General features: G+C 40.2%; 2 protein-coding genes and 1 long non-coding RNA gene across 3 annotated transcripts in view; all 3 read left to right on the top strand.

The window, feature by feature from the left end:
• Window positions 1–992, top strand: part of RIOK2 (RIO kinase 2) — a 21,899-nt gene extending 20,907 nt beyond the window's left edge. The window contains exon 10 of the mRNA XM_010831963.1: window positions 710–992. Within this exon, the coding sequence (XP_010830265.1) occupies window positions 710–874 (165 nt within the window). The 3' untranslated portion in view covers window positions 875–992. The remainder of the gene's footprint in view (window positions 1–709) is intronic.
• A 5,103-nt stretch (window positions 993–6,095) lies between these two features.
• On the top strand, window positions 6,096–9,426 carry LOC104982542. The gene is made up of 3 exons (XR_824525.1): window positions 6,096–6,263; window positions 6,514–6,590; window positions 8,586–9,426. It is a non-coding gene; the product is annotated as an uncharacterized LOC104982542 (long non-coding RNA).
• A 2,108-nt stretch (window positions 9,427–11,534) lies between these two features.
• LIX1 (Lix1 homolog (chicken)) overlaps window positions 11,535–25,618 on the top strand; it is a 56,022-nt gene continuing 41,938 nt past the window's right edge. The window contains exon 1 of the mRNA XM_010831962.1: window positions 11,535–11,763. Within this exon, the coding sequence (XP_010830264.1) occupies window positions 11,682–11,763 (82 nt within the window). The 5' untranslated portion in view covers window positions 11,535–11,681. The remainder of the gene's footprint in view (window positions 11,764–25,618) is intronic.

The raw sequence follows: 25,618 nt of genomic DNA, 5'->3' as shown, positions 1-25,618 counted from the left end.
AAATATTCATCTTGCATGTCATTTGGCATTGGCAGCCTGTGTCTTAAGTGATAAAGAAATAATTTGAATTTATGATCATTCATCATGTGAAAACATAAATTTCTCCCAGAAACTGTATGAGGACTTTTCCATGAGTAACTCCTGCCATCGAGTCGTTTCTACACCTAAAGTTATGAAAACGCTCTTGCGTGTATTTGACCAGTACTAAATGCTTTCAAACATAATTTTCTGCTGCAGAACCATGCCTACTTTTACTTAGAAAGCAAAGGAATCAGCAGGTTTTTTTGTCTTGGGGATTTTTTGGTTTTTTTGTTGGTGGTGGTTTTGTTTTCCATCTTGTTGGGTTTGGGTTTGGGGGATTTGTTTGGCCGGTTGTTTGGTTTTTCCCAGTTTTCCTAGTGACACTAGGTGGCACTATGATGATTTGTTACTCAAAAAATTGTGACTGTTTACTACTGTACTGCTATACCCTGCTTTTTGCTGTGATCTGTATTTCGGTTAAGAATTTAATTCCTCCTGTTTTGTAGCAGTTCAGTGTTTTGTTTTATTGCTGGTTAATTTGGTATACTGTCAGTGTTTGGAACTTTTTAAACTCACGCTTTTAACAGAATTTTAAAATATTAGCAATGTAAATCTTTCTTTTATTGACCATTTACTCCTTATCAAAATGATCAGTTTTCAGTGATACTAATTCATAGTATCTTTCCAGGAATTGGTGAAACAGAAGGTGAAACGTCAGTTGACGAAACAACAAAAATCAGCTGTGAGACGACGGTTACAGAAGGGAGAAGCAAATACATTCACCAAGCAACGGCGAGAAAACATGCAAAATATTAAATCAAGTTTGGAAGCAGCTAGCTTTTGGGGAGAGTAATATATTTAAGACCTTGACTGTATTGCAAAAAGTGACTATGATCCGTTTTTAAGCCACCTTTAGTATTTTTTGGACCAAGGCAGATATATAAATAGGTAAATAAACGTTCTTTCATGGATAAACTTGGCTCATTCAATACATGTTTTCTAAAAAATAGATGAGAGTAATTCTCTGCTAAAGCAACTCACTTTTCCAAGTTATTTTTGTTAGGAATATTTGAGTATTTTTTGAAATCTGAATATCACTGTGCTTGTTGTTTCTTTGTTCTTTACCAGTACATTGCTTGGTTTCATATCCCAGCTTTTCCATTTACCCGTGGGAACTTTTAAGCGAGTCTCATTTCTTTCTCCCTCTTTTTTTCTTCTCCTCTGCCTCAGTTTTCGTAGTGTTGAAACTGGGTTTATAACCACTTTGTAGTATTGTTTTGAGGACTGTATGAGAACGCATGGAAAGCACTTGGAACAATGCCCAGCACTTTAAAGTGTACCTGGGCATCAGAATGATAATTATAATGATGTTTATATTTCCGAAAATTTGCTAATGACTTGGTTGTGTTTCATTTAGCCACTGGAAGAATTCACTGCCATCTATTTTTTTTAGTCTCTAGTATTAAGGATAAGCCAGCAATATCTATTTCCATTTCTTAAATTGGAAACATGATAATGGGACCAGAAACTTGAGACAGTCCCACTATGATTTTTTACTGTTTCCAGATTTTATGCAGCCTGAGCAGAAGTAGACTTAAGGGTAGGGAGGAGTACAAAGGATGAGAAGTGAAAAATTCTGATATCCTTAGTTGGGTGAGTCGAGAACATATTTCACATCAAAGTTAACAAATGTAGTTGACCCTTGAACAACACGGGTTTAAGCTGCGAGGGTCCACTTATACATGGATTTTTTTTTTTTTCCCCCCAGTAAATACTACAGTCGTGTTTGGTCTGAGGTTGGCTGAATCTGCAGGTATAGGAGGGCTGACTAAAGTTACAGGTGGATATTTCGCTGCCTTGGGGGTTGTTTCCCCCAGAAAAAGAATACATAAGGCATGGTTTCTCCCTTAAATACTTTATTATCCAGTGAGATGTGAAAATGGGTTCTTAGATACATGTAACTAATGGAAATCCAGTCCCTTCAGCATCAACATGGCCTGGAAGAGATGTCATCGGCAGTGGACATGGCCACTAGATGGCAGTGTGACCCCGCAGTCGCCAGCCAGGATGACCTTGAATTACTTCAATCTGTAGTTACCAGTGGCCAGAGATATAACAGCAGATTATTTCCCAAGCTTGATAAATACAGCAGATTCCCTTTAACTTTTGCAAAACTAGGTCTACTGTCCATTCCCAGTAAACCTTTCTGATAAAATCACTTTAATAATATAGATGCAAGAAAATGTCAAATCCAAGTCCCTTGATAATTATACTGATTTTGAAAGTATTTACATAGCTTTGAATTTTAGGTATGTCTTTAAATGGAGGTATTCATTTTTTTTATAATCTATCTACTTTAGAGCATTTTAATAACAAAGTTGAAGACAATGTAATAGAACCACAGACTATTATGGAATATATTATATTAAAAAGTTTCAAAAACAAATTGGGAATGAAACTATATGACTTCACTCTACTCATTTTATTTATTTGATCAGTCTACTTTTGGGTGCCTGTTACCTAACAATCTACAATTTGAGGAACTTAGAAGGCAAATAAACATAGTTCTTATTTTTAACAGCCTAAGATTTCCCGTTAGTCAAATAGACAAATTTAATTCTGGATCCAATCACAATAATGATTCTTAAAAGATGTTTTTAAGTGACCCTTATTTAGAATTTAGAGACTTTGCCTTATCAGACAAGATGTAACCCTCACATTTTAAAGCATCCATAGTGAACAAGAGAATCTTCCTTGGTGGCTCAGACGGTAAAAGCATCTGCCTACAATGTGGGAAACCCGGGTTCAATCCCTGGGTTGGGAAGATCTGGAGAAGGAAATGGCAACCCACTCCAGTACCCTTGCCTGGAAAATCCGATGGACGGAGAAGCCTGGTAGGCTACAGTCCATGGGGTCACAAAGAGTCAAACACGACTGAGCGACTTCACTCACTCATTCAGTGAACGCTAAGAAAAATTTTAAGTCTACTACTACTAATGTAGTGAAAGTATTGCGATTCAAAACACTTGTTGAACCTGGGAGTTTGAGAGAAAAATCCTGGTTCTGCCACTTCCCTCAGGTACCTCCCATACCCTTTCTAACCTCACTTTTTTGATCTGTAAATGAAGACATGTAATGGTGCCTGTGTCAGGGTTGTTCTGAAGACAAAACGAAGCAACAGTCATCCTTTAGTATCCTCTGGGGATTGGTTCCACGACCACCTGTGGGTATCAAAATCCTCTCTTGTTCAAGTCCCTCATAAAAATGCAAACACGTGGACTCCCTCTCAGCAGTTTCTGCCTCTAAGGATATGGAGGGCTGAGTAAATATGTATTACTCGAATGACTTAAAGTTACCAAAAGGGAGAGTCCAAAGGAATCTTTTTTTCATGGTGTTTCAGCTGATTTTATCAAGGCGCACAAATGCTTTGCTTGCAGCCTTAAGTTGTCTACTTGGTGTTCCCTTGAAATAAGCTTTTCCTATAAAATAACAAATTGTGTAACTCGGGCTAAATTTGTGGTGTTGGTAGCCATTGGTCTGCTCTTTGGGGCACAGATAGCTGGCTGAGCTTTCTCCAGAACCATAAAGATCTTAAAAGGTACTAACTGTAAGGTTAGTGTAGCTCAAAATAATCATTCTCTTAGTTAAGTGCTCAGTAAATTTCCTGACGAAACACATAGTTGCCTAATTTAAAAACTCCAGGTAAAACTCCAGGTAAAGCAGGAGGTAAAGCTGCTGCTTCACAGGTTTTATCAGCTGCTTCCACAGGATAGAGGGTCGAGTTCAGGTTCTCAGGGAGAGCATTCCCCTGAGCTGTAGGTCTGTTTCATGTTGCAGATGGAGTGCTCTGGGCGGGCTAAGGTTCACCACCTTTGTTCTTCGTCCCTCCTCAGAACGGCTCCCTAGAGAGCACGGGGCCATCTTAGTTTGACCTTGACGTGCTTTATGAAGTACTGGAACCATCTTTCTCTACTGTATAAGGCTGGGGATTGGTAAGGTTCAGGATAGTCTCGAGCTGCCCAGTTGCATAATAACCAGGAGTGGGAAACAATACTCAAAAGACTAATATTGATGTATTTAACGATCTTAGGTTTTTCTCTTAATATTATAATGATGACATTATAACTGTATAACGTGGAATCAAGTCATTGTTGGTTTAATCTCATAAATAGGAGCATACCTCATAAATACGTTGTTTAGGACATTTGTCAAGTATTGTGTGCTTCCTTTTAGAAAAAAATACAACCACTTAAATGAATCAAAAAAAAAAAAAACACCCTGATTACTGTAACTGCTGTTGTTGGTAGAAGAGGTGTCTACCTAAGAGTTCTACATTTGGAAAAAGAAAAACGTCCAGTTTTCCAAGTGTTTGGTGTGGTATAAAGTGACATCCGGGGAAGGGGTACACAGGTTTTTTTAATGAAATTTTTGTTGACTAAACGTCTCAAAGTAGACTATACTAAAGAGCCTGATATCATGAATCTAGTGCTGAGGAATTTCTAAGGACAAAAGTGAAATGCCAGAGTGTTTTGGTGAGCTATCTTGGGCAAGGGGGGTTTGGTTAAATAGGTAGACTGAAAGAGCTTGCTAAGAGGAAATCATGCAGAAAATTCAGACGACAGAAATTAAGGTAGTAAGCTTGTTACACTGTATGTGGAGAAAGGTGGTGTGCGCCAAAAGTTTAAATTAAAGATGATTTTGAAAAATTTTTTTAATTTATTGAAGTATAGTTGGTTTTCAATGTTGTGTTCATTGCTGTACGGCAAAATGACTCCGTTTTTTTTTCTTTTCCATATTCTTTCTCATTCTGGTTTATCACAGGATATTGAATATAGTCCTGTAGAGAAGGCACCTTGTTTACCCATTGTATATATATTTTTAAAAAGTTTAACTTGATGTATTAGGAAAATGTATGATTATAGATTTTTAAGCAGTGCAATTATTTGGTTTTAAAAAAAGGACAAGTGGGTGGAACTAAAGGGAACTTTGTCAAAGTTAGACAGTGGATTGAAGGAAAACTAAAATCTAAAGTGTTAATCCTGTGTCAGCCTAAGTATTCCAACTAAGACAATCTGAAATAGAATCCTATCCTACGAGAGTTTTAGTCTTTATTCTTATTCTTGTTTTAGAGATAAGAGGTGTAAACTTACTTCCCCAAAGTCACATTGACTGGATAAAGTTGGAAGTGAGAGAAAAGATAAAATTCATGCTAACAGCTAGGCAAATGGTAGGAGCAGCAGTGTTCTCGGCTGGTTTAGGGCTTTTCAATTCTACAAGTGATTAAGCGCCACAGACTGATTTGACTTCCTGTGCAGTGGAGATATGAGAAAAGACAGCCCTATAGCCAGACCCGGCTTTGAGTCCTGTCTTTCACAAAGTTCCTCCATTTTTAGAAAGCGGTTGGTTTTTCTTTGTTGTTTATCTTTCCGAAACAAGCCTTTGCATCTTCTCACAGGCCCAAGAAAACCCATGTCAGTAGACTGAAGCCCTGAGTGGAATTTCTTTGATGGGAGGAGGCGGACGGGAAGCAGGGTAATACCGAAGGAGTAGTTCTTTTTCCTTGAGCAGAGCTCAAGTCTGCTGCGGCACCTTGAGAGGATGAGAGAATGTATTTCCCTCTGACTTGGTCGTTCTCCAGTTTTCAATTTGTGGAAAAATAGCTCCCCTTTCTATCCCTCCTTCTTTAAACAAATTTGGAAAGAAATAATGTTTCCTCTGTGTAAGCAGGACGCACGCTAAGTGCAGTGCTCTGGCAGTGACTGCATAGGAAGTGAAATGGAAATTATAGTTCACAGTGCAAAATGGATGGGCTTTTATCTTAATGTAAGCATATCCATAAGTGTGGCCTGCATTAAATTGAGAGTATACTAATGATGCAGTCTTTACCGGAAGCTTCATCTGAAATATATGGAGCTGTGAAGTTACTGGCTTGCTTGAACCTCATGTTGCCATCAACTAATCTCAGCTTTGTCATTTGTTCATAGCCAAAAACATTTCCCTTGGTTTGTTTTAATCTAATAACTAATTCTTTTTATAGTCTAGATTTTCATTTTAAATTGCTCACTGTTGCAGTTTTAAGCATTTCATGCAATTCATACCCAGAAGTGTGGCATTACACTAAGAAGAAAGAAGGTAGCTAATTAGCCCATGTAAACCGGTGTGTCTCACCCCCCAGCATGCCTGTTACAGAAGACCACATCTCTTCATTTATACAGAGTGGCTGAGACTCAAATGGAATTCAGGTAACTCTTTTAAGATCCAGCTGATCATTTAATAGCCATAGCTTATGTAGTTTTTTCCCCGACACTCAAATTTTTGTCCTGGACAGCGGGAAGCAGAGGCAACGGGGGTGGTGATCCTGTGAGAAAGTACAGGGAGAGGGAGAGGAACCAATAATCAGATAAAGTCTTCTGGAAGATAAAATATTGTAAAGGCCACTGGCAAAGTCCACTCTAACAAGCTAAAAGAAAAATTTTAACTCTTCTTTCACAGTACATAGTATCCTGGAAGTACAGCAAGCCAGGAGTCAGTTCCGTCTCCACAGAACACGTATCCCGTAACCCAAGAAGGTTTGGCATTGTCATGTTCAGTCTTGTAAATTTGAACTTCCAGATTCTTCCACCTTTTAAAAAACTCTGAAATTTATCCTGGAACTGTTAACCCGTGAACTAACAAAGTCTTCCCCCAATGATATCTTTGTCCTCCAAAGTACTTTTTTTTTAATTTACAACATTGTATTGGTTTTGCCATATATCAACATGAATCTGCCACAGGTATACACGTGTTCCCCATCCTAAACCCCACTCCCTCCTCCCTCCCCGTACCATCCCTCTGGGTCGTCCCAGTGCACCAGCCCCAAGCATCCAGTATCATGCATCAAACCTGGACTGGTGACTCGTTTCATATATGATATTATACATGTCTCAATGCCATTCTCCCAAATCATCCCACCCTCTACCTCTCCCACAGAGTCCAAAAGACTGTTCTATACATCAGTGTCTCTTTTGCTGTCTCGTATACAGGGTTGTCGTTACCATCTTTCTAAATTCCATATATATGCATTAGTATACTGTATTGGTGTTTTTCTTTCTGGCTTACTTCACTCTGTATAACAGGCTCCAGTTTCATCCACCTCATTAGAACTGATTCAAATGTATTCTTTTCAATGGCTGACTAATACTCCATTGTGTATATGTACAAAGTACTTCTTAAAGAATCAGTTGTACTTCTCTTTAGAGACCAAATACCAGGATAGGGCTGAGTACTTGGTTACACAAAACAACCAGCGTGGCGTCGGCTCATTCAGGATCCTTAAATATATTGAAACGTAAGGCTCAGGTAAATGAGGGGTTTCCTTTCATTGTGCTTTTTGGTAAAGAGTTGACTCTGACTGCCCTGGCAAAGATAAAGGGCAGTTCAGTAGAGTGGTTCTGTCCAGTGGGGAGGGAAATTACTTCAGGAAAGCATTTTTCATAATTTTCTATAAAAATTAGAGAATATACATTCCTTTAATCTCTAAATGGGAGAATTAATTTTCTAGTTATGTAGTTTAACAGATTAATACTTAATATCCTGAATGTAGAAAAACATCAATGAACAAATAATCTGAGATAAAGTTCTTTCATGTGGCCTGTGTTTTTAAGCTTCTTCTGTCTGGTAATCTGAAGCTGCCTCTCCCAACTGACCCCTCTCATAAATACCTTCCTTGATGCAGACATTTCATTGGTCTCTTCCCAGCGGAGAGTAAACAAATTAACACTGAGCAGCCATTTCATTCCTTTTACTTGTTCCTTCACAGCTACGAGTAAACAGAGTTGATGCTAACCAGCCATTCATTCTTCCTACTGGCCCCTTCCTAGTTGAGGCTAAACAAAGCTGACACTGAACAGTCATCAGTCATTACCTCTGCAAAGTCAGTTTCTTCCTGGCCTTGCCCTTTTCCCCCTTCCCCCATACCCCCAGCAACACTACACAGGGCTCTGACCCTGTTTGGCCAACCTGGCATTTCGGACCTTCCAGTTCCCCTACACATCTCCATTGGAATCTGGAAGGAGCTGCTGTCAATCTTTCCCCACTGTTTTTGTTTTGAATAGTCCTAAATTGGCTCAGGCTCACTTACTGCAAGGAGATCCAGCCAGTCCATCCTAAAGGAAATCAGTCCTGAATATTCCTTGGCAGGACTGATGCTGATGCTGAAACTCAAATACTTTGGCCACCTGATGCGAAGAACTGACTCATTGGAAAAGACCCTGATGCTGGGAAAGATTGACGGCGGGAGGAGAAGGGGATGACAGAGGGTGAGATGGTTGGATGGCATCACCCAACATGATGGACATGAATTTGAGTAAACTCTGGGAGTTGGTGATGGACAGGGAGGCCTGGCATGCTGCAGTCCATGGGGTCGCAAAGAGTCGGACACGACTGAGCAACTGAACTGAACTGACTCTTTGGAGTTGGCATACATTGCGCTAACATCGTTCAGGACCTGTATTCCCACCAATTGCACTATAGCCTCATCTACACACCAGCTGTCCTGTTTGACTTACCGCATCTTCCTCCTCCAGGTCCAGGCACTGCATGAAGTGACACCGCAAGCAGGAGAGTGGAGATACTTCCTATTTTAACTGAAGATGATTCTTTGTTGCATTTATTCTGTTTATTTTAATTGATGGCTTGCCTCCTTATCAGTTTTACCTGTAATGAGCTAGTTAACAGCAAGAGATTGCTCATCTGTATTATTAACCATCCTCTCTGGGTGCTTAGTACATGCTGTGGCACCCGGCCTTCCCCTTTTACTACTGGCTGATAAGTTTTGAACACTGAATATATAAGTTGGATGCCATTTCTCATACTTCTAAGTGGTATTCTTAACAGGATTTCTAAAAACATCATTTTGTATTTTCACTATAGTCATCTACCCTGTTTTACTAATTGTGCTTTTTGCGTATGAACTAGAGATGGTGGGATCTAACGTGTGAACCGTAGAAACTGTACTAACATGGGCGCACAGCACAGGGCTTTCTCAGGCTCTTTCATCTTCATCAGGTGCTTTCTACATCAGAGAGAGTGGTGAGAAACCGAGTTGTTTTTCTAGACTTTCACAATAGTGCTTTAAGGAAGGTGAGAAGTCTTTAAAGGGAATATGCAAAGGCTTCAGAGTGGACCTAATGAAAAAGGAGAAACCATACTATCCAACTGGAATGTTGTATATCCACCTTTCTAGAATTCCCTTGTTTTTATATTATTTCTTAAAATAGAACCCATTACGGATCATGATCTTTTTTTTTTAAATAGTCTTTGCAAAGATGTTTTGGGGTTCTCTAGCAGATGTTCGGGCTTCTCAGGTGGCTCAGTGGTGAAGAATCCAGGGGTCCCTGGGTCAGGAAGATCCTCTGAGGAGGGAAGTGGCCTCCCACTCCAGTATTTTTGCCTGGGAAATCCCATGGACAGAGGAGCCTGGCAGCCTACACTCACGGGGTGGCAAAGCCTCAGACACAACTGAGCAACTGAAAACAACAGCAAGCAGATTCTCATAGGTTACCTTTTTAGAAAAATCTTTGGAGGTTGAAGACAGGTTTTAATAAAGGCTTACCCTTCCTTCTAGTTAGCATTAATGGTGCCTTTGATTTCACCCTATGAATATGTGTCCCTTTTTATTGATGAAGGGATACAAAGTTGACTATGGAAACAAAAGTGATCTGTTTGAAAACAATCTAGCTTTTAGGAAATAAATCTATGACTTTCCAGAAGTTTAGAAAATGTGTGTTAATATTTGTGCTCATTTGCAATGTAGCCATAGAGTCACAGATGTTGGATCTAAAAGAGAGCGTCTGGCACACACCCCTAATTTTTTAGATGAGGATTCCAAGTCCCAAGAAGATGAGTGACTTTCTCAAAGTTACACAGGTCACAAAAATCAAATCCCAGATCATAGTAATACCAAATGCAGTGTTTCTTCCACCACCGTACACATCTAGAGTACTACTGGAATTTAATCCCATTGAAAAGTCCATTATTGATTGAAATCCCAGCGTTAATCATTTCTAATTTTTCTACTTTTAGATTATCAGTCTTCTCTGAGAATTCTGTACTTTTTGTTGTTCTTGTTCTTGTTCTTCCAATGGGAATGTTTCCAATTCAGTTATCACACTGAAAATATTATGCATTCATTTATACTTCATGTCCAATCAATATATTAATAGTTTTTCATCTACAAGCCATCTAGTTTCTCTTAAATTATAAACTAGATGGCAGAGACATGGAAGATTTTGTATTACAGCACATGTAAAGTACACCTGTGTCTTAACGTGAAGTGTGATTTCTTTCAATTGATTTTCTTTATAATATCTTTGCACTCTGAGGCAGCCCTTGTGGAATATACATATTCCTGTTGGGATTTACTAAGTGACAGTCCTTATAATAGGAATTACTATTCTAGTCTCATTCCTTCTGTTTCCTTTTATTAAGCCCACGTCTTCTACCAACTAGCTGAAGAAACTGATCACATGGAAAACATTTTATATAGTCTTTAAAGGACTGCATTCAGTTAATCGTATGGTACAACATGATTATGGAATCTGGAAATTGGAAAGCAATCTCTTGTGCCTACCCTGGAAAAATACTTTAAATAAAAGTAAAGAAGTCCTAAATAATCCTTCAACTAACGTAGGTTACAGCCACTGAAATCAGTTCTTTTATATCTGGTGTAAAACCTTATTATTGCAGTGGAATTCTATGACATGTCTCCTGTGAAAAGACTATTTAATATTGTTGTGAGCAGTGCAGGACCTCAATAGAAAAGCAGCTTTGTTTTCTTCAGATGTTTTCATAACCACCTATATTCTTTGAAACATATACTTTTACTTCTCCGGAAATTTTTAGTATAAAAAGTTACCATGAAGAGAAGTGAATGATATCAGAATTCATTAAAATCAATCTTGAGAATGATTTGCCTCGAAGGATAAAGAGGGAAACAAATGTTCCCAGGCAAAGCCAAAAGACAGACTATGAAATTTTACTTGCCACTGCCCATCAAAAGTGACTATAATTTGGGTGGATGAAAAAATTAAACACTTTGCTCCCAAAGAGATGCTCCTGAATTCAAACTGAAAGCATGATCTAGAGCCTGGCTACATCCACAATCTTTATAGTGCTTTCTCTTTACCAAAGAAGAGTTTAGATTATATGGATTCTAAGCTGGAAATTCCTTTGCTACTAAGGAAACTTTCTTGAGAAATCATCTCCCTGATTCTATTTACCCGAAGACAGCACATCAGAAGATGAACGACCAAAAGAAATATCAAAGTCGGAAAGCTGCACACCATTCAGGCAGAATCTGGTTGGAGAGGAAGGCTGTTCGCATGATTAGAGAGCTTCCCCAGCTAGCCTGTAGGTGGGTGTGTTTAACAGAAGGAAGCAATGGGAACCCGCCTGTCAGCCAGCCTTTAGAGCTAATTAGCTCAGCATACAACAAAGATAAGTGAGCCTGGGAGGAGGGCCCCCTGAGGGGTCTTTAGATTCTGGGAAATGTCTGATTGGCAGATGTTAAAAGAGATTCTTTGGTAATCCTGTGCATCAATGAGCTGCACAAATTCAGACCAGGGCTGCAAGAATCCAGGCATGAGGGCACTGTGCTGCAGGCTCGCACAGGCAGACACAAGATGGACAGAACCTTGGAATCCCTGAGACACATCATTGCCCAAGTCTTGCCTCACAGAGACCCGGCTCTGGTCTTCAAAGACTGTAAGTACTGCAGGGGAAAAAGTTTTTTTTTTACTTTTTTAGAAAATAGTCCTAAATGTCTAGTCACATCTTATTTAAGTATGTTTTCTCTTAAATCTCTGTAGTCGTGTGCTGTGGTCTAAGTGGTATTTAACTTGTTCCTGACTTCAGTCAGGAGAATGATTTCATTTCACCTACGGGTATCAGTCGCTGGGTTATTTTTTTCAATGATACATCTTGCTAACCGTTTAGAAGTCTGTCCTAAAGTCTAAGACTCGCCTCAGACTTGATGAACTTTTCCAGATGCTCTTTAAAATAAATCAAAGCTGATTGGTACTAGGATTAAAACAAAAAATAACTTGAAGACGATAATAAGATATATCCCCTTTTAAACCTGTTTAGTCCTCCATGCCATGTATTAGTTTTGTTAAAAAGGTACTGTGTTTGAAATGTTTTGTTGCAAACAAAAGTTAACAATAAATCACCACTGAGCTCTTAAATTTTGATAACAAATGATAACACTTTCGTTAAAAGGCCAATAAAATAAGATGTCTTCCCACCTCTGCAACAACACGTTTCTCCCTCCCCCGCAACACACAAACTAACAACTATGCATGGCAGAGTTATTTCAAAATCTTTTTTTAATGATTATGAAAAATAATTCAATCAAGATTTCCAATTCTGGCAATACTATTAAACCATTTGTCATGTAACTTTGTTTCTGGAACCAATTTGATTTCCTGCTGCTGCAAGACAGACTATCTTCGCCTTGTATCTTATCTACAGTGGGGTTCATATTACAAAGGGCTTCTGAAACAGAACTTTGCTATGGAGCTGCCCAAAAGGTAAAATGCATATGGAATTTTTTTTTTTTTTAACTTCAATAAGTTACAGCTTTCTTCTTTGGGAATCTCATATGTTTGTCTCCATCAAAACATCAATGGTTTGGATTTTTGCTTTCTGATTGCTGAATAATGTTCATTTCCAGATGTCCTTTTAGTTTATATTTCTCATATGTGTGATGAAGAAATGTTAGGCAATTTTATTCTATCAAATATTCTTCCTAGAAATTAAATTGTAACCAATTTGCCCTCTAAGGCATAAAGTGAAAAATCTGCTCTTTCTTTTTTCTTTCTTCCTTTATTTCTCTCTTGTTCTCTTGGTTTCCTAATTTTCTTGCTTTCTTTTAAATACTATTTTCAAGCATGTGTCAATAGCTGTGTTAGAACTAACAAAAATCTCTCCCCACCCCTCCCGTCTAGCCTGGAATCTATTCAGGTTTGGCATGTTTTTTTAAGTGAAGAGGCAGGGAAATACTGCCTATCTCCTATCATAGCACTGGATTCACTAGTGAAGGGTAAAAGGGCTCTCGAGCTACGACTTTAATTGTAGAGGACCAGGGATCTTGCGCTGAGGGTTTGAATAGTGGAAACAGTAAAAAGAAATAGAGGTAAAATGTTTCACTGAGTTCATTGTGAATTTAAGAAACTTCATCTGAAATTATGTGGACCACTTTCTGAATCCAACTAAATCCCGGCAGCTGTTTACAGTTTACCAGAGAAAATAAGATAGAAAAAGGTTCAAATAAAACGTAACTTATGCCCTGTCATCTAGGCCTTTGTGGAAACTCTTTTATGCAGCAAAGAAAAGAAGTGTCACACACTTCGTTTATTAACACTGAACTTAAATTTAATCAGAGAGCACTGCCTGCTTACCCTAGAATGGGCTGCCACCCTGCGACTCTGCTCGCAAGGCTTAATAGGCTTGAATTTTAACTACTGAGCCTCTCCCTTCAGGTGTTTCTAATCTGAAAAACGACTAAATGAAAGGAAGCCAAGTGGCAGAATTCTGTGCCAGGGGTTTTTATGTTATCGAAACATCCAACCACTCACCATCCTCGTGGAATAAATGGGAACAGGTTCACTTACTTGCCGAGGCAGACTTCACAAGGGCCTATGCCGTGCCTTGGCAAGTTACCATGCACATGCCAGGGTTTAGCACATGGACTCATTTTCTTTGGCACACCCGTAAGTCGCTACCACCGCACGCCTGCTTTACCCGGCCTGTAAAAAGTCCCCATCAGCCTTGAATAGCAGGTTCTAAGCAGCCTCCTCTCCTCTAGTCACTCCTGGCTCCTTCTCCCCCCGCCCCAGGCCAGCCTTTTTCTGCCAGAAGGGAAGAACTGAGCACCTCAGCACATCACTGCCAACTCCATAAGAAAAATTACTGCCTTGCTTTCCTGCAAGATGAAAAGCCAGTTCAATCATGTTTGAAACCATACACAGTTGAACAAGGGAGCATAGAAAAATAATAACATTTAAATGTGTTTTTCTAAATTTCTCTTCTGTACATGCAAAGGTAGTTTTTTTTTTCTCTTTTTATTCTTCTGAAACATAGAATACAAGAGAGGTACATTTGATTAATTTGTTGCCCTCACTTGGCTTTCAATTTTGTATAAAAACAAGCAAAAGTAAATTGAATTTTCTCTTTAAGTTGTTCAGGAAAAGTACCCAGAGAGTTTTCTGGTCTGGGACCAATGCACATGGGGATAGTTATATTCATTTAAAGAAATAAAATATGAATGCTTTTCTCAGCCAAGGAGGTCCTCCACGTGGCATTTTTTATTGCACTGAATCTCTAGTTTGTGTTAGGCAAGGTGTTCATCTGACAAAAGTTGTAATTTGTTTATTTTCTTTCCTGAAAGGAAATGAATTTCATGACATTTTCCCCCTTTCCTCTATTTCGAGTTTCAAATGAAAAACAATGGAAAGAAATTTTAAATGAGGTGGGCTCTCGATTTGTAATTTGTTCATCTAAGCTGGCACGGGACTGTTCTCCACTGCCTGAATGTCTCCACTTTGTAACAGGTATCTCCAGGAGTCTGTACCGCCCAGCAGAATCTCTGTGCAGAGGAAGTAAGACATATGTCCATGTTGCCTTCCATTCTTGGCTTTGTGCAACATCCAATTTCTTTTCTTGTGTCATGCGTCACAACCTAAGATGAGCTATCCTGAAAGCAGCCTTTGTCAGCTTTCTTGAGTTTGTGTGTAAGCTTACTATCTGTTGGCCATAGTTTAACAGATTCTCACATGCTTGCCCAAAGGAAGTCACCACCCCCTGATTTCAAGATGTCTTCACGTTCAGATCCTATCCTGTTAACTCTTCAAATAGCAAGAGCATCATAAGCTTATCTGCCATCTTTGGGATCTTTCTTCATGCATCATTAGTAATGCTAGGATGTCAAGTCCTCATCCTGTGATTAAGACAGTATGCTAAGAATGTTTATTCTTCACAGCATGTCAATAATGTAGGTACTATTGTGATTTATAGTGAGAGAAGTGAAGTTGCTGGAGCTTAAGGTAACCTGCTCAAGGCCACACCTAATGAAATGATACAGCCAGGATTCAAATTCTAGATTCCAACTTCTCACCTTTAACTGATACAAGACATTGCCTCTCAGAAGACTTATATTGCCACGTCATTTGTGCGGTCATGGCAGTGTCTGTCAGGAAAACAGAGGTGGGACTGAAATGGACCTTTCTGGGTATTTGGAGAGAGTCCATTAAATAAGCTTATCTGAGTGGCAATGTAACAGGAGAGTGAGAGGGGAAGGGAATTTTTGAAGAGAGAGAACAGTTTGCCAAAAGGCAGATCAGGCAATACAAGAACGACGCATCAGGGAAGGTGGAGACAAGGCTACAAAGGCAGGTGGAATCACACCCAAGTGCAGGCAACAGGGAGCTGTTGGAGTTAACAGTGATGCTAGATTAGTTCTGAAAGCATGGGGCATTATGTTGTATTGGGGAAAAGATTGTATTGACATCTGTTGAAGGTACACTTCCTGATATTAAGTTGGGGAGAATTGCAGCTTTTTTACAGCAAGAGTCCTTTTGCCCATTCAGGCAAGATATAAGAGCTGTAAATGTAAACATGCCTATAGGGAGAAACCACTTTCACTAAATAAAGCCAAAATTATGACAAACTTTCTCAAACAGATAGTTACAAACTATCTTAGTTGTCACTGAAACCCTGAGAATGTGTGGGTTTCTAGCACTGATTTATAAAGTAATGTGTTAGACTTCACTAATGTTCCCCAAAATTTTGCAATGAAAACAAATTAGGTGGAACCTTTACTAAACATTGCACAATGAGAAGAAAACTTTGTCACATATTTGAAGTTTGTTAACTCTTCCATTTGAGGAGACACTTTTCTGTATGAAAGCTTATATTTATCCCAGTTAGGTGAATACCTCAAAAAGTACATTTTTACCCTTTGGAAAAATTGAACCAGACTATAGACCTTTTAAATATCTTAGTAATCGTGATTCTGGCTGTATAGAATGCAAGAGAAGAAAAATTCTCAAGAGTCAAGTATTTTCCCCGCCCCATGCTTTTTAGCATAGTTATCTCAAATCTATAAATTTGATGATACATTTATGGTTTCTGCATTTCACATAAAGGGATGGAATAGGAAGTGAGAGATGAAGGCACTTGTGCAGTAAAATCCCTCCACGTATTGCGTTGCATTCCATCACAGAAAGTGTGCTGGAAAGAGCATGGTTAAAACACAAAAAACAAAAACCTCTACTTCTTGCTAGCTCATTTTGGATTAATGACTACATCTTAATTACAATAATTTGAACTCTGATAATTTTAGCATCTAAACTCTGGATGCCTGTTCTACTGAAGAAGACTATTCAAATGCTGCTGCTGCTGTTGCTGCTAAGTCGCTTCAGTCGTGTCCAACTCTGTGCGACCCCATAGAAGGCAGCCCACCAGGCTCCGCCATCCCTGGGATTCTCCAGGCAAGAACACTGGAGTGGGTTGCCATTTCCTTCTCCAATGCATGAAAGTGAGGTAGCTCAGTCGTGTCTGACTCTTCGCGACCCCATGGACTGCAGCCCACCAGGCTCCTCCATCCATAAGCAAGAGTACTGGAGTGGGGTGCCATCGCCTTCTCCAATTCAAATGCTAGTTTTACTTTATTGTAGGATACAACTATTTTTATTTTGACTTATTTCAAGAGAAAAATGCAGGTTTCAGTTCAGCTATCTGTGACATAAGCACTGTTCTCCTTTTTTCAGTAAAGATACATTTGGCAGAGTTTAAATACTAATAGTGTCAGAGGAAAATTTTTCAAAATGGAAAAAAAGGAAGAGGCTTTTTGATCACTTAATGGCAACATCTGTCTTAATACATTTATTTCTTAATATATAAATAAGATTTAACAAATCAAAAAGAATATTGATTGACACCAATCCTGTGATCAAGTCTGTCGCTTCTCCATGGTCTGCAGTCTCATCTCACCATAGGCTTTTTTTTTTAACAGTTAAGATTTGTTAGCCTGAGCTCAACTTTAACAACCTCTGAAACTCATGTGTTAAGTTACAGCCCATAATAGGATACAGCTGCACAAGGGTGAGTTTCTAAGTTATGATTTTTCTGTTTAAATGATACGGTTTTACTGATTATGTGCTACAGATTGATTTAAGAAATGTAAGACAACTTTAGAAGCCTTTCATAAAAGAATCTTCTTTATTGAATACATTTCATATTGACATTTTAACCCCAAAGGCTCTTATCCCCTTTCTTCCATGTTCAAATGCTCACATCAGTTTAATCTGTCAAGGTAGTTTTTAAAACTCCTATTTTAAAAGAAAAAGGGGGGGAAAAGAATCCTACTGAAAGTTTAATAATGATAAAACAGGCAATTATTACAGTCCCTGTCGTTTTCTACATTCTCTTTCTGGTGTCCTTGGAATCCTGTTTGCATTATGGTTTCGCTCTGTTTTTCCCTTCCTCTGCGATGATAATCAGTTGATCCCTATTTTGATCCATCCCATTACACAGCTGTGGGAACCCATCATTTAGTCACCACTCCTTTGGCACTTACGGGCTGCATAGTGTAGTTTCCGTTTTTCTCACAGGGCTCTGCCCCATGAGTTATGGTTTTGCTGGCATGTTTTTTCCACATCTCAGTTGCGACTCCCAGGAGGGCAAAGCCATACGTTGCACTTCTGTGTAGCCACCAGAGGCGTCCCTCACGGGGCCAGGCACCTTGCAGGTGTACAACAGACTTTTTTGGTTGCTGATTCACTGGTTTTCTCCCTCTCCAAAAGGAGGAAGATTTTTCCCATTGTCAGGTGAAATACGATGAAATAAATGGTACTGGGACTTACTAAGCCATCATCCATTGACACCTTAATCATAGCCTAATTGCACACAGGGTTCAGTTGACAGCTCTGTGAGACAGGAGGGTGCATCTTCTTCAGAAGAAGAAGGGGTTCTGAAAATAAACACAGCCACCTCAGATGACTTCCCCAGAGCACTGCCTCAGGTTGACCTTGGTATTGTGATATCACTCAGTCATGTCTAACTCTTTGTGACCCTGTGGACTGTAGCCCGCCAGGGTCCTCTTTCCATGAGATTCTCCAGGCAAGAGTACTGGAGTGGGTAGCCATTTCCTTCAGTGGATCTTCCCAACCCAGGAATCGAACCCGGGTCTCCTGCATTACAGGCAGATTCGTTACCATCTGAGCCACCCGGGAAGCCCCTGGCCTTGGTAAAGCAGCCCAAATTATCCCACCACACTGACACAGTGACTCAGATCGCCAGTTCTTATTTTCATTCTCTCAGTCTACCCTCAACTCTGAATCACTAGAGCTGTGTACATCAAGCTGTTTAGGACTGAACTCTGTCTGCGCCGTGTACAAAAACCCAGTTAAATAGCTGTGGCAGGGTCATGAATAGCTTTCTTATAATGACTATACCTGGGGAAAGTTCGTGACATACCTAAAGCCACATTTGCACAGATCTGACCATTTTAACTAAACGGAACTGGTCGGCAAAGCAACAGTGTTTGCTCTTTTGTTTGTTTTTTGTTTTCTTGGATCTTTGGTTGTTATCTGAAGTCAACAGTCATACAAAGTCTCTCTCTTTTTTTTTTAATTGGCATATAATTGCTTTACAATGTTGTGTTAGGTTCTGCTGTACAAGTGAATCAGCCATGTGTATCCATATAGCCCCACCCACCCCACCTATGCAGGTCACCACAGAGCACCGAGCTGAGCTCCCTGTGCTATATTGCAGATTCGCGCTAGCTATTTTACACATGGTCGTCTATTTATGTCAAGCCTAATCTACCAGTTCATCCATTCTACGCTCCCTTCCCTTCTCTCGCTGTGTCCACATATCTGTTCTCCACGTCTGTGTCTCTATTCCTGCCCTGGAACTAGGTTCCTCTGTTCTATTTTTCTAGATCCCACATACATGCGTTAATATAGGATATTTGTTTTTCTCTTTCTGACTTACAGTGCAAATGCAATGCCCAGGGGTACGTGGGAAAGATATATACTTCCTAGTTGCTTAAATGGATTACATCAGGTTTTAGGTCTATGTAGCTTTTGTGATTGGATGACATCATCTGAACCATGATGTACATGAAAACCACGCTTGGGAGTTCAAGTGCTGTTGTTTAATGGTGGTATATTTAATGACCTTTTATTTTGTCTTTGTGATTCCATCTTGTTCCTTGATATTCTCTCTCTTAAAAAATTACCTTCTTAAAAAGTTAACTTGTACTTCCAAAGATTTTTTTTTTTTTTTAAAGTTTCATTTAACACAAGGAGCCTGGCCTGGAGCTCTGGAGCTCTGGAGCTCCTAGAGGGTCAGGTAGGAGGCGGGAGGGAGGCTCACAAGGGAGGGGATATATATAGATAGATAGATCAATTCAGTTCAGTTCAGTTGCTCAGTCGTGTCTGACTCTTTGCAACCCCATGAATCGCAGCCAGGCCTCCCTGTCCATCACCAACTCCCGGAGTTCACTCAGACTCACGTCCATCGAGTCAGTGATGCCATCCAGCCATCTCATCCTCTGTCGTCCCCTTCTCCTCCTCCTCCCAATCCCTCCCAGCGTCAGAGTCCTCTCCAATGAGTCAACTCTTCGCATGAGGTGGCCAAAGTACTGGAGTTTCAGCTTTAGCATCATTCCTTCCAAAGAAATCCCAGGGCTGATCTCCTTCAGAATGGGCTGGTTGGATCTCTGTGCAGTCCAAGGGACTCTCAAAAGTCTTCTCCAACACCACAGTTCAAAAGCATCAATTCTTCGGCACTCAGCTTTCTTCACAGTCCAACTCTCACATCCGTACATGACCACAGGAAAAACCATAGCCTGACTAGACAGATAGATACAATTATGACTGATTCATGTTGTTGTGTGTCAGAAACCAAGACAACATTGTAAAGCACTTATCCTCCAATAAAAAAAGTATTGTTTCAATTTCTCCCCTAAATGATTTATAGCTCAACTTTAAATTCTAAAGGTGAAAATCAAAGCAAAAAGAATGATGTAATTTTTTTTTTTTTTTTTTTTGGAGAGTCTTCCAAGAGGTTAATTTTGTAAAACAACCCAACGGATTTAATTCCCTTAGAAAACGTGTTCAGGGTGGAGAACAGGGACCAGATCAGAAGAAAAGAAAAAGGAAACAAAAGAAGAAATATGATCAGCTGCCCAACTGCTGCAGGAGCTAGGCACTGACTCTGGAGAATAACTAAAAGAAAGCTACTAATGCTGGGAACAAAGCAAGACTCTAGGCTGTCTCATATCTGTGTGTGGTTGTGGCTACCTTTGAGAGAGTGTCTACAGAAAAGAAGACATGGCCCAAGTTTCTTACATGTTGTACATGACACATAAGCAGTGTCAGCAAGATTCCGTTAGCCTGATCAGAACTTGTCAGAGCCTGAGAATGGTTATAAATGTTTAGACAGCTGGCTCTGTTGGTCACTGTCCTGGTGTTTGCCAAGCCAAGCACAAGACCTAAAGGAACCCAATTTTGCATGAATGTCAAATTGGTAAGATGCCTTGAGCTTGCTCCTTAAATTATTTGGAAATCCTTTTCCTGTTTCTCCTCAACAAAACTAGGGGATCACATTTACAAAAACAAGGTATATGTGATTGAATTACTAGAACAGAAAATGCTGTTCATTTTATTTAAAAATATCACCTGCTAAGAATAATTTATAGTTAAAGATTATGTTAAAACATTACATACCATAAATCCATCTGTTTGGAGGCAGAGAATCGATTTGAAACTATGTTTCTCATCTTGAAAGCCTCTAACTGGTTTATCCTAAAATGGTAGCCTTTCCAATTTGTCTTAGTTTTTGGCAAAGGAAATTTTTACCCAGCTAGAATTTTTTCTCATGTAAGGCATAAAAAAATGGGCTCTTTTTTCTGATAGATTTATGACATACTTTTAAGATCCCTTATTGCTGACAAATGACTGTCTTTCCAGTCAGGACTTACCTCATATTAGGTAATTGAACTGGGCAATGAACTATAATATTTCTACTTTCCAGAAGCATAAGAGTTATTAACATTAATTTGAAATAAGCATTAGTTCCTTTCTGTAGTTTTTCCTAACAGCAGGTCTGTTACCATTAGCATTCATCAGAAAGTGAAAAATTGGACAAACATCCGTGTTTCCAGATTTTGAGACATGTAGTATTTCTTCCCTTTATTTTCTGGCTATTATGAAGCTTTGACTTTACCAGTGAATGATATTAAAAGAGTTTTCTCATTTCCATCTCTGAATTCTTCACATATCTTAGACACAAATTAAATAGCCCAATGTGTACAATTAGAGAATTTTCAGACTTGAGACTATTTTCAGAATGTTTAATGATATGGTTTCCAACCTAGGAACAGTCAGTTTCAAAGATGCAATGTGCCAGCATATAATCATGCCCTTTCCTTTCTTCCTTCACCTTCTCCAACCACAAATAATAGCTAACCCTCTAGTGCTTACTATGCGTGAAGCTCTGTTCTGAGCATTTTCCATTTTAAGCTTTACAGCAACCCTGTAAATACTGCCTTTTACAGAGAGAACAGGGGCATTCAGTAGGTATGGAACACTTCCCCTGCTCCATCTCCTACCCACTCCTTGTAGATTTTTCTGCCCAAGCTCCCACCAGAGAAACACTTCTCCTGGGTTCACCCAGATGCACAAGAGCAGCCACATGTTTCTCCATGTGTCTGTGCCCTTGTTTTTATGAATGGAGCCTCTGCAGACAGCACAGCACCTCACAGACAAAGGACAAGAAAATCGGTGCCCCTGCATTTCTCACCCGCTTGCATAAGCCTGGGGCACCGGAACAATATAATTAATTTCCAATTATTAAAAGAGGCAACGTCCCCTTGCCGTGTTGCTTATCAAATCGTACCCCCTTCTTCATGGCATGCTTTCCTATCACTCCCACACACAATTCCTCCACTGAGGCATTACTATTTTTCCTACTCTTTTTGTCAAATGCCACTCTCACTTTTTTAGTTTCTACCCCCTTCCCCATCCTGGTCTAAATCTCATTTTTCTGAGGAGGTTCAACTTAGACTCTCCTCCTCTGCATAATTTTTCTGTCCTTTTCAATCCACATTTATCTACATTTCCCCTTAAATGTACTTAGTTCAGTTCAGTTCAGTCGTGTCCTACTCTTTGCGACCCCATGGACTGCAGCACTCCAGGCCTCCCTGTCCATCACCAACTGCCGGAGTTCACCCAAACTCATGTCCATTGAGTCAGTGATGCCATCCAGCCATCTCATCCTCTGTCATCCCCTTCTCCTCCTGCCTTCAATCTTTCCCAGCATCAGGGTCTTTTCAAATGAGTCAGTTCTTCGCATCAGGTGGCCAAAGTATGGGAGTTTCAGCTTCAACATCAGTCCTTCCAAGGAATATTCAGGACTGATTTCCTTTAGGATGGACTGGCTGGATCTCCTTGCAGTCCAAGGGACTCTCAAGAGTCTTCTCCAACACCACAGTTCAAAAGCATCAATTCTTCGCTGCTCAGCTTTCTTTATAGTCCAACTTAGTTATTGTGCCATAAATTTTAGAGCTCTAAATATTACCTTAAAATCATTTCTGTTATACAATGTAGCAGTCTAATATTTTGTTAACAAATTATATTATGAATTCATTATTTCTGCGATCAAATTGTAAATCTTTATGTGCAAAGGCCTATTTTGAGTTTTTTTTTGTTTTCTTTTTGACTCTATGCCATCAAGGTCAGGGTCCCCAGATAGACCAGGGCCTCATTGCTGTTTAATTTTGGTGTTCTGTTCCACTGATCCCAGAGAGACTACTTTCAAATCCTTTTCAACACTATGCTCCAGGCAGTCAACATAAATGGAGAACTGACACTTTAAGACAAAAGTACTTAGATCTCTGTTCAGGATAGCCACAAGCTCTAGTTATCGTGAAAGTAAAACCCTAGCTGGCAAGCAACTAGCCATCACCCTACCCAGGGTTCATCTTCCTGCACCTGCTCAACCATCTCCAGCTGAGACATGGCTGCCACCAACACAACCATGCTGGGTGGGCACCATGATGGTTCTTATAAGAAATCTCCTATTCTAGAAGGAAGTCTTAATCTCTCCATGAGTTGTACTTTAAAAGTACTCCAAGAGTACTTTCACCTCTCTTCTGTATGTTCATTCAATTGCACGGTTCAGATATGTAGTATTGTTTAGAGTCCAGATGAATTCAGCAACTGCTTCTACATGAACAGGCCTGTGCTAGATACCAAGGAGGATACAGAGAAGAATGAACCGGAGTTCCTGTCCTCTGGAATCACAATCTGCTGTTAGGTAAATAACATACAACTGTTCTCTATAAGATGAATTGTTATCCCAAGGCATTTCATTCCTCTGGCCAGAAGTAAGCCCAGCCAAATCTGACTTGATAAATTTAGCCAGGAGCACCACATCCATTTTGTTAGCATGCTTTATAGGAGATTAAGTGCTAAGACACTGGGCCACTGATGGAATAAGAGCACAGGAAAGGCCATTCATGTGGGCTGGAATCAGGCAGTAAGGCATGATGGACGAGGTGGCATTTCCTCTGAAATTTGAGAGTAAATTGGATGGCTAGAAAGGAGAGGCAGAAACAACACTCAGGGTAGGAAGGAGGACTTGAACCAAAGCACAGGGGGAAAAACCGTGCAGTATGTGTTCAAGGGCAAGTGAAGTCACTGCCTTTGCTGAAGCTAATGGAGGCTTTCTGCTAGGAAGGGTCAAAGGTTGGACGGTTAAGGTGTTCCACATTGCTGGATGTCTTCATTGGTCAAGTGCCTTCTGTGAAGCTTTAATGCTGAACTTTATGCTCAGAAAGAAAGCTGGAGGAAGGGGGAAACCTCACTTAACGAAAGACTTACTTGGAGATCTAGTCACTCCTCTGGAGACTCTCGTGTTCAAATTTCAAAACACAGTGAGAAAGAAAGTACCCACAATAATGCCCATCAGCTGCATAGCAAATTGTCTTCTTATTGATAGGAAAGTATTCAAAACCTCTGAAGAGGTTTGTTTTAGTCAGCTTGGGCTGCTGGAACAAAATACCACAGAGTGGGTGGCTTAAACAACAGAAATGTAATGGTATTTCTCACAGATCCACGATAAAGTTGCTGGCAGAATCAGCGTTTTGGTGAGAGCCCTCTTCCCGGTTTACAAATGGCTGCCTTCTTGCTGTGTCCTCACAAGGCTGAGAGAGGAAGCTGTGGTGTCTCCTTCTACTCTTATAAAGATACCAGTCCCATCGTGGGGCTCTAACCCTCATCAGTTCAGTTCAGTTGCTCAGTCGTGTCTGACTCTTTGCGACCCCATGGACTGCAGCACACCAGGCCTCCCTGTCCATCACCAACTCCTGGAACTTATTCAAACTCATGTCCATTGAGTCGGTGATGCCATCCAACCATCTCATCCTCTGTCGTCCCCTTCTCCTCCTGCCTTCAATCTTTTCCAGCATCAGGGTCTTTTCCAATGAATCAGCTCTTTGCATCAGGTGGCCAAAGTATTGGAGTTGCAGCTTCAACATCAGTCCTTCCAATGAACACTCAGGACTGATCTCCTTTAGGATGGACTGGTTGGATCTCCTTGCAGTCCAAGGGACTCCCAAGAGTCTTCTCCAACACCACAGTTCAAAAGCATCAATTCTTCCATGCTCAGCTTTATTTATAGTCCAACTCTCACATCCATACATGACTACTGGAAAAACCACAGCCTTGGCAAAGTAATGTCTTTGCTTTTTAATATGCTGCCTAGGTTGGTCATAACTTTCCTTCCAAGGAGTAAGCGTCTTTTAATTTCATGGCTGCAGTCACCATCTGCAGTGATTTTGGAGCCCCCCAAAATAAAGTCTGTCACTGTTTCCAGTTTCTCCATCTATTTGTCCATGAAGATCTTTGCAACCCCATGGACAGTATGGTCCATGGAATTCTCCAGGTCAGAACACTGGAGTGGGTAGCCTTTCCCTTCTCCAGGGGATCTTCCCAACCCAGGGATCAAACCCAGGTCTACCACATTGCAGACGGATTCTTTTTCAGCTGAGCCACAAGGAAAGCCCAAGAATACTGGAGTGCGTAGCCTATCCCTTCTCCAGGGGATCTTCCAGACCCAGGAATCGAACCGGGGTCTCCTGCATTACAGGTGTGTTCTTTACCAGCTGAGCTATTAGTTTACATCTAACCTCATAAGGTTACATCTAACCCTCATAAGGACTTCCCTTGTGGCTCAGATGGTAAAGCATCTACCTACAATGTGGGAGACCTGGGTTCAATACCTGTGTTGGGAAGATCCTCTGGAGAAGGAAATGGCAACCGACTCCAGTACTCTTGCCTGGAAAATCCCACGGATGGAGGAACATGGTGTGCTACAGTCCATGGGGTCGCAAAGAGTAGGACACGACTGAGCGACTTCACTTCACTTCAACCCTCATAACCTCATCTAAACCTGACTATCTCCCTGAGTCCCCACCTTCTAATAACATCATATTGTGAGTTAGGGCTTCAGCATATGAATGTGTGAGAGACACAAATATTTAGTCCAGAAC

This window comes from Bison bison, unplaced genomic scaffold (assembly GCF_000754665.1).
Source record: "Bison bison bison isolate TAMUID 2011002044 unplaced genomic scaffold, Bison_UMD1.0 scf7180017864533, whole genome shotgun sequence".
Lineage (NCBI taxonomy): Eukaryota > Metazoa > Chordata > Mammalia > Artiodactyla > Bovidae > Bison > Bison bison.
Note: the sequence above shows the minus strand (reverse complement) of the source record. Positions and strands in the feature narration are given on the sequence as shown.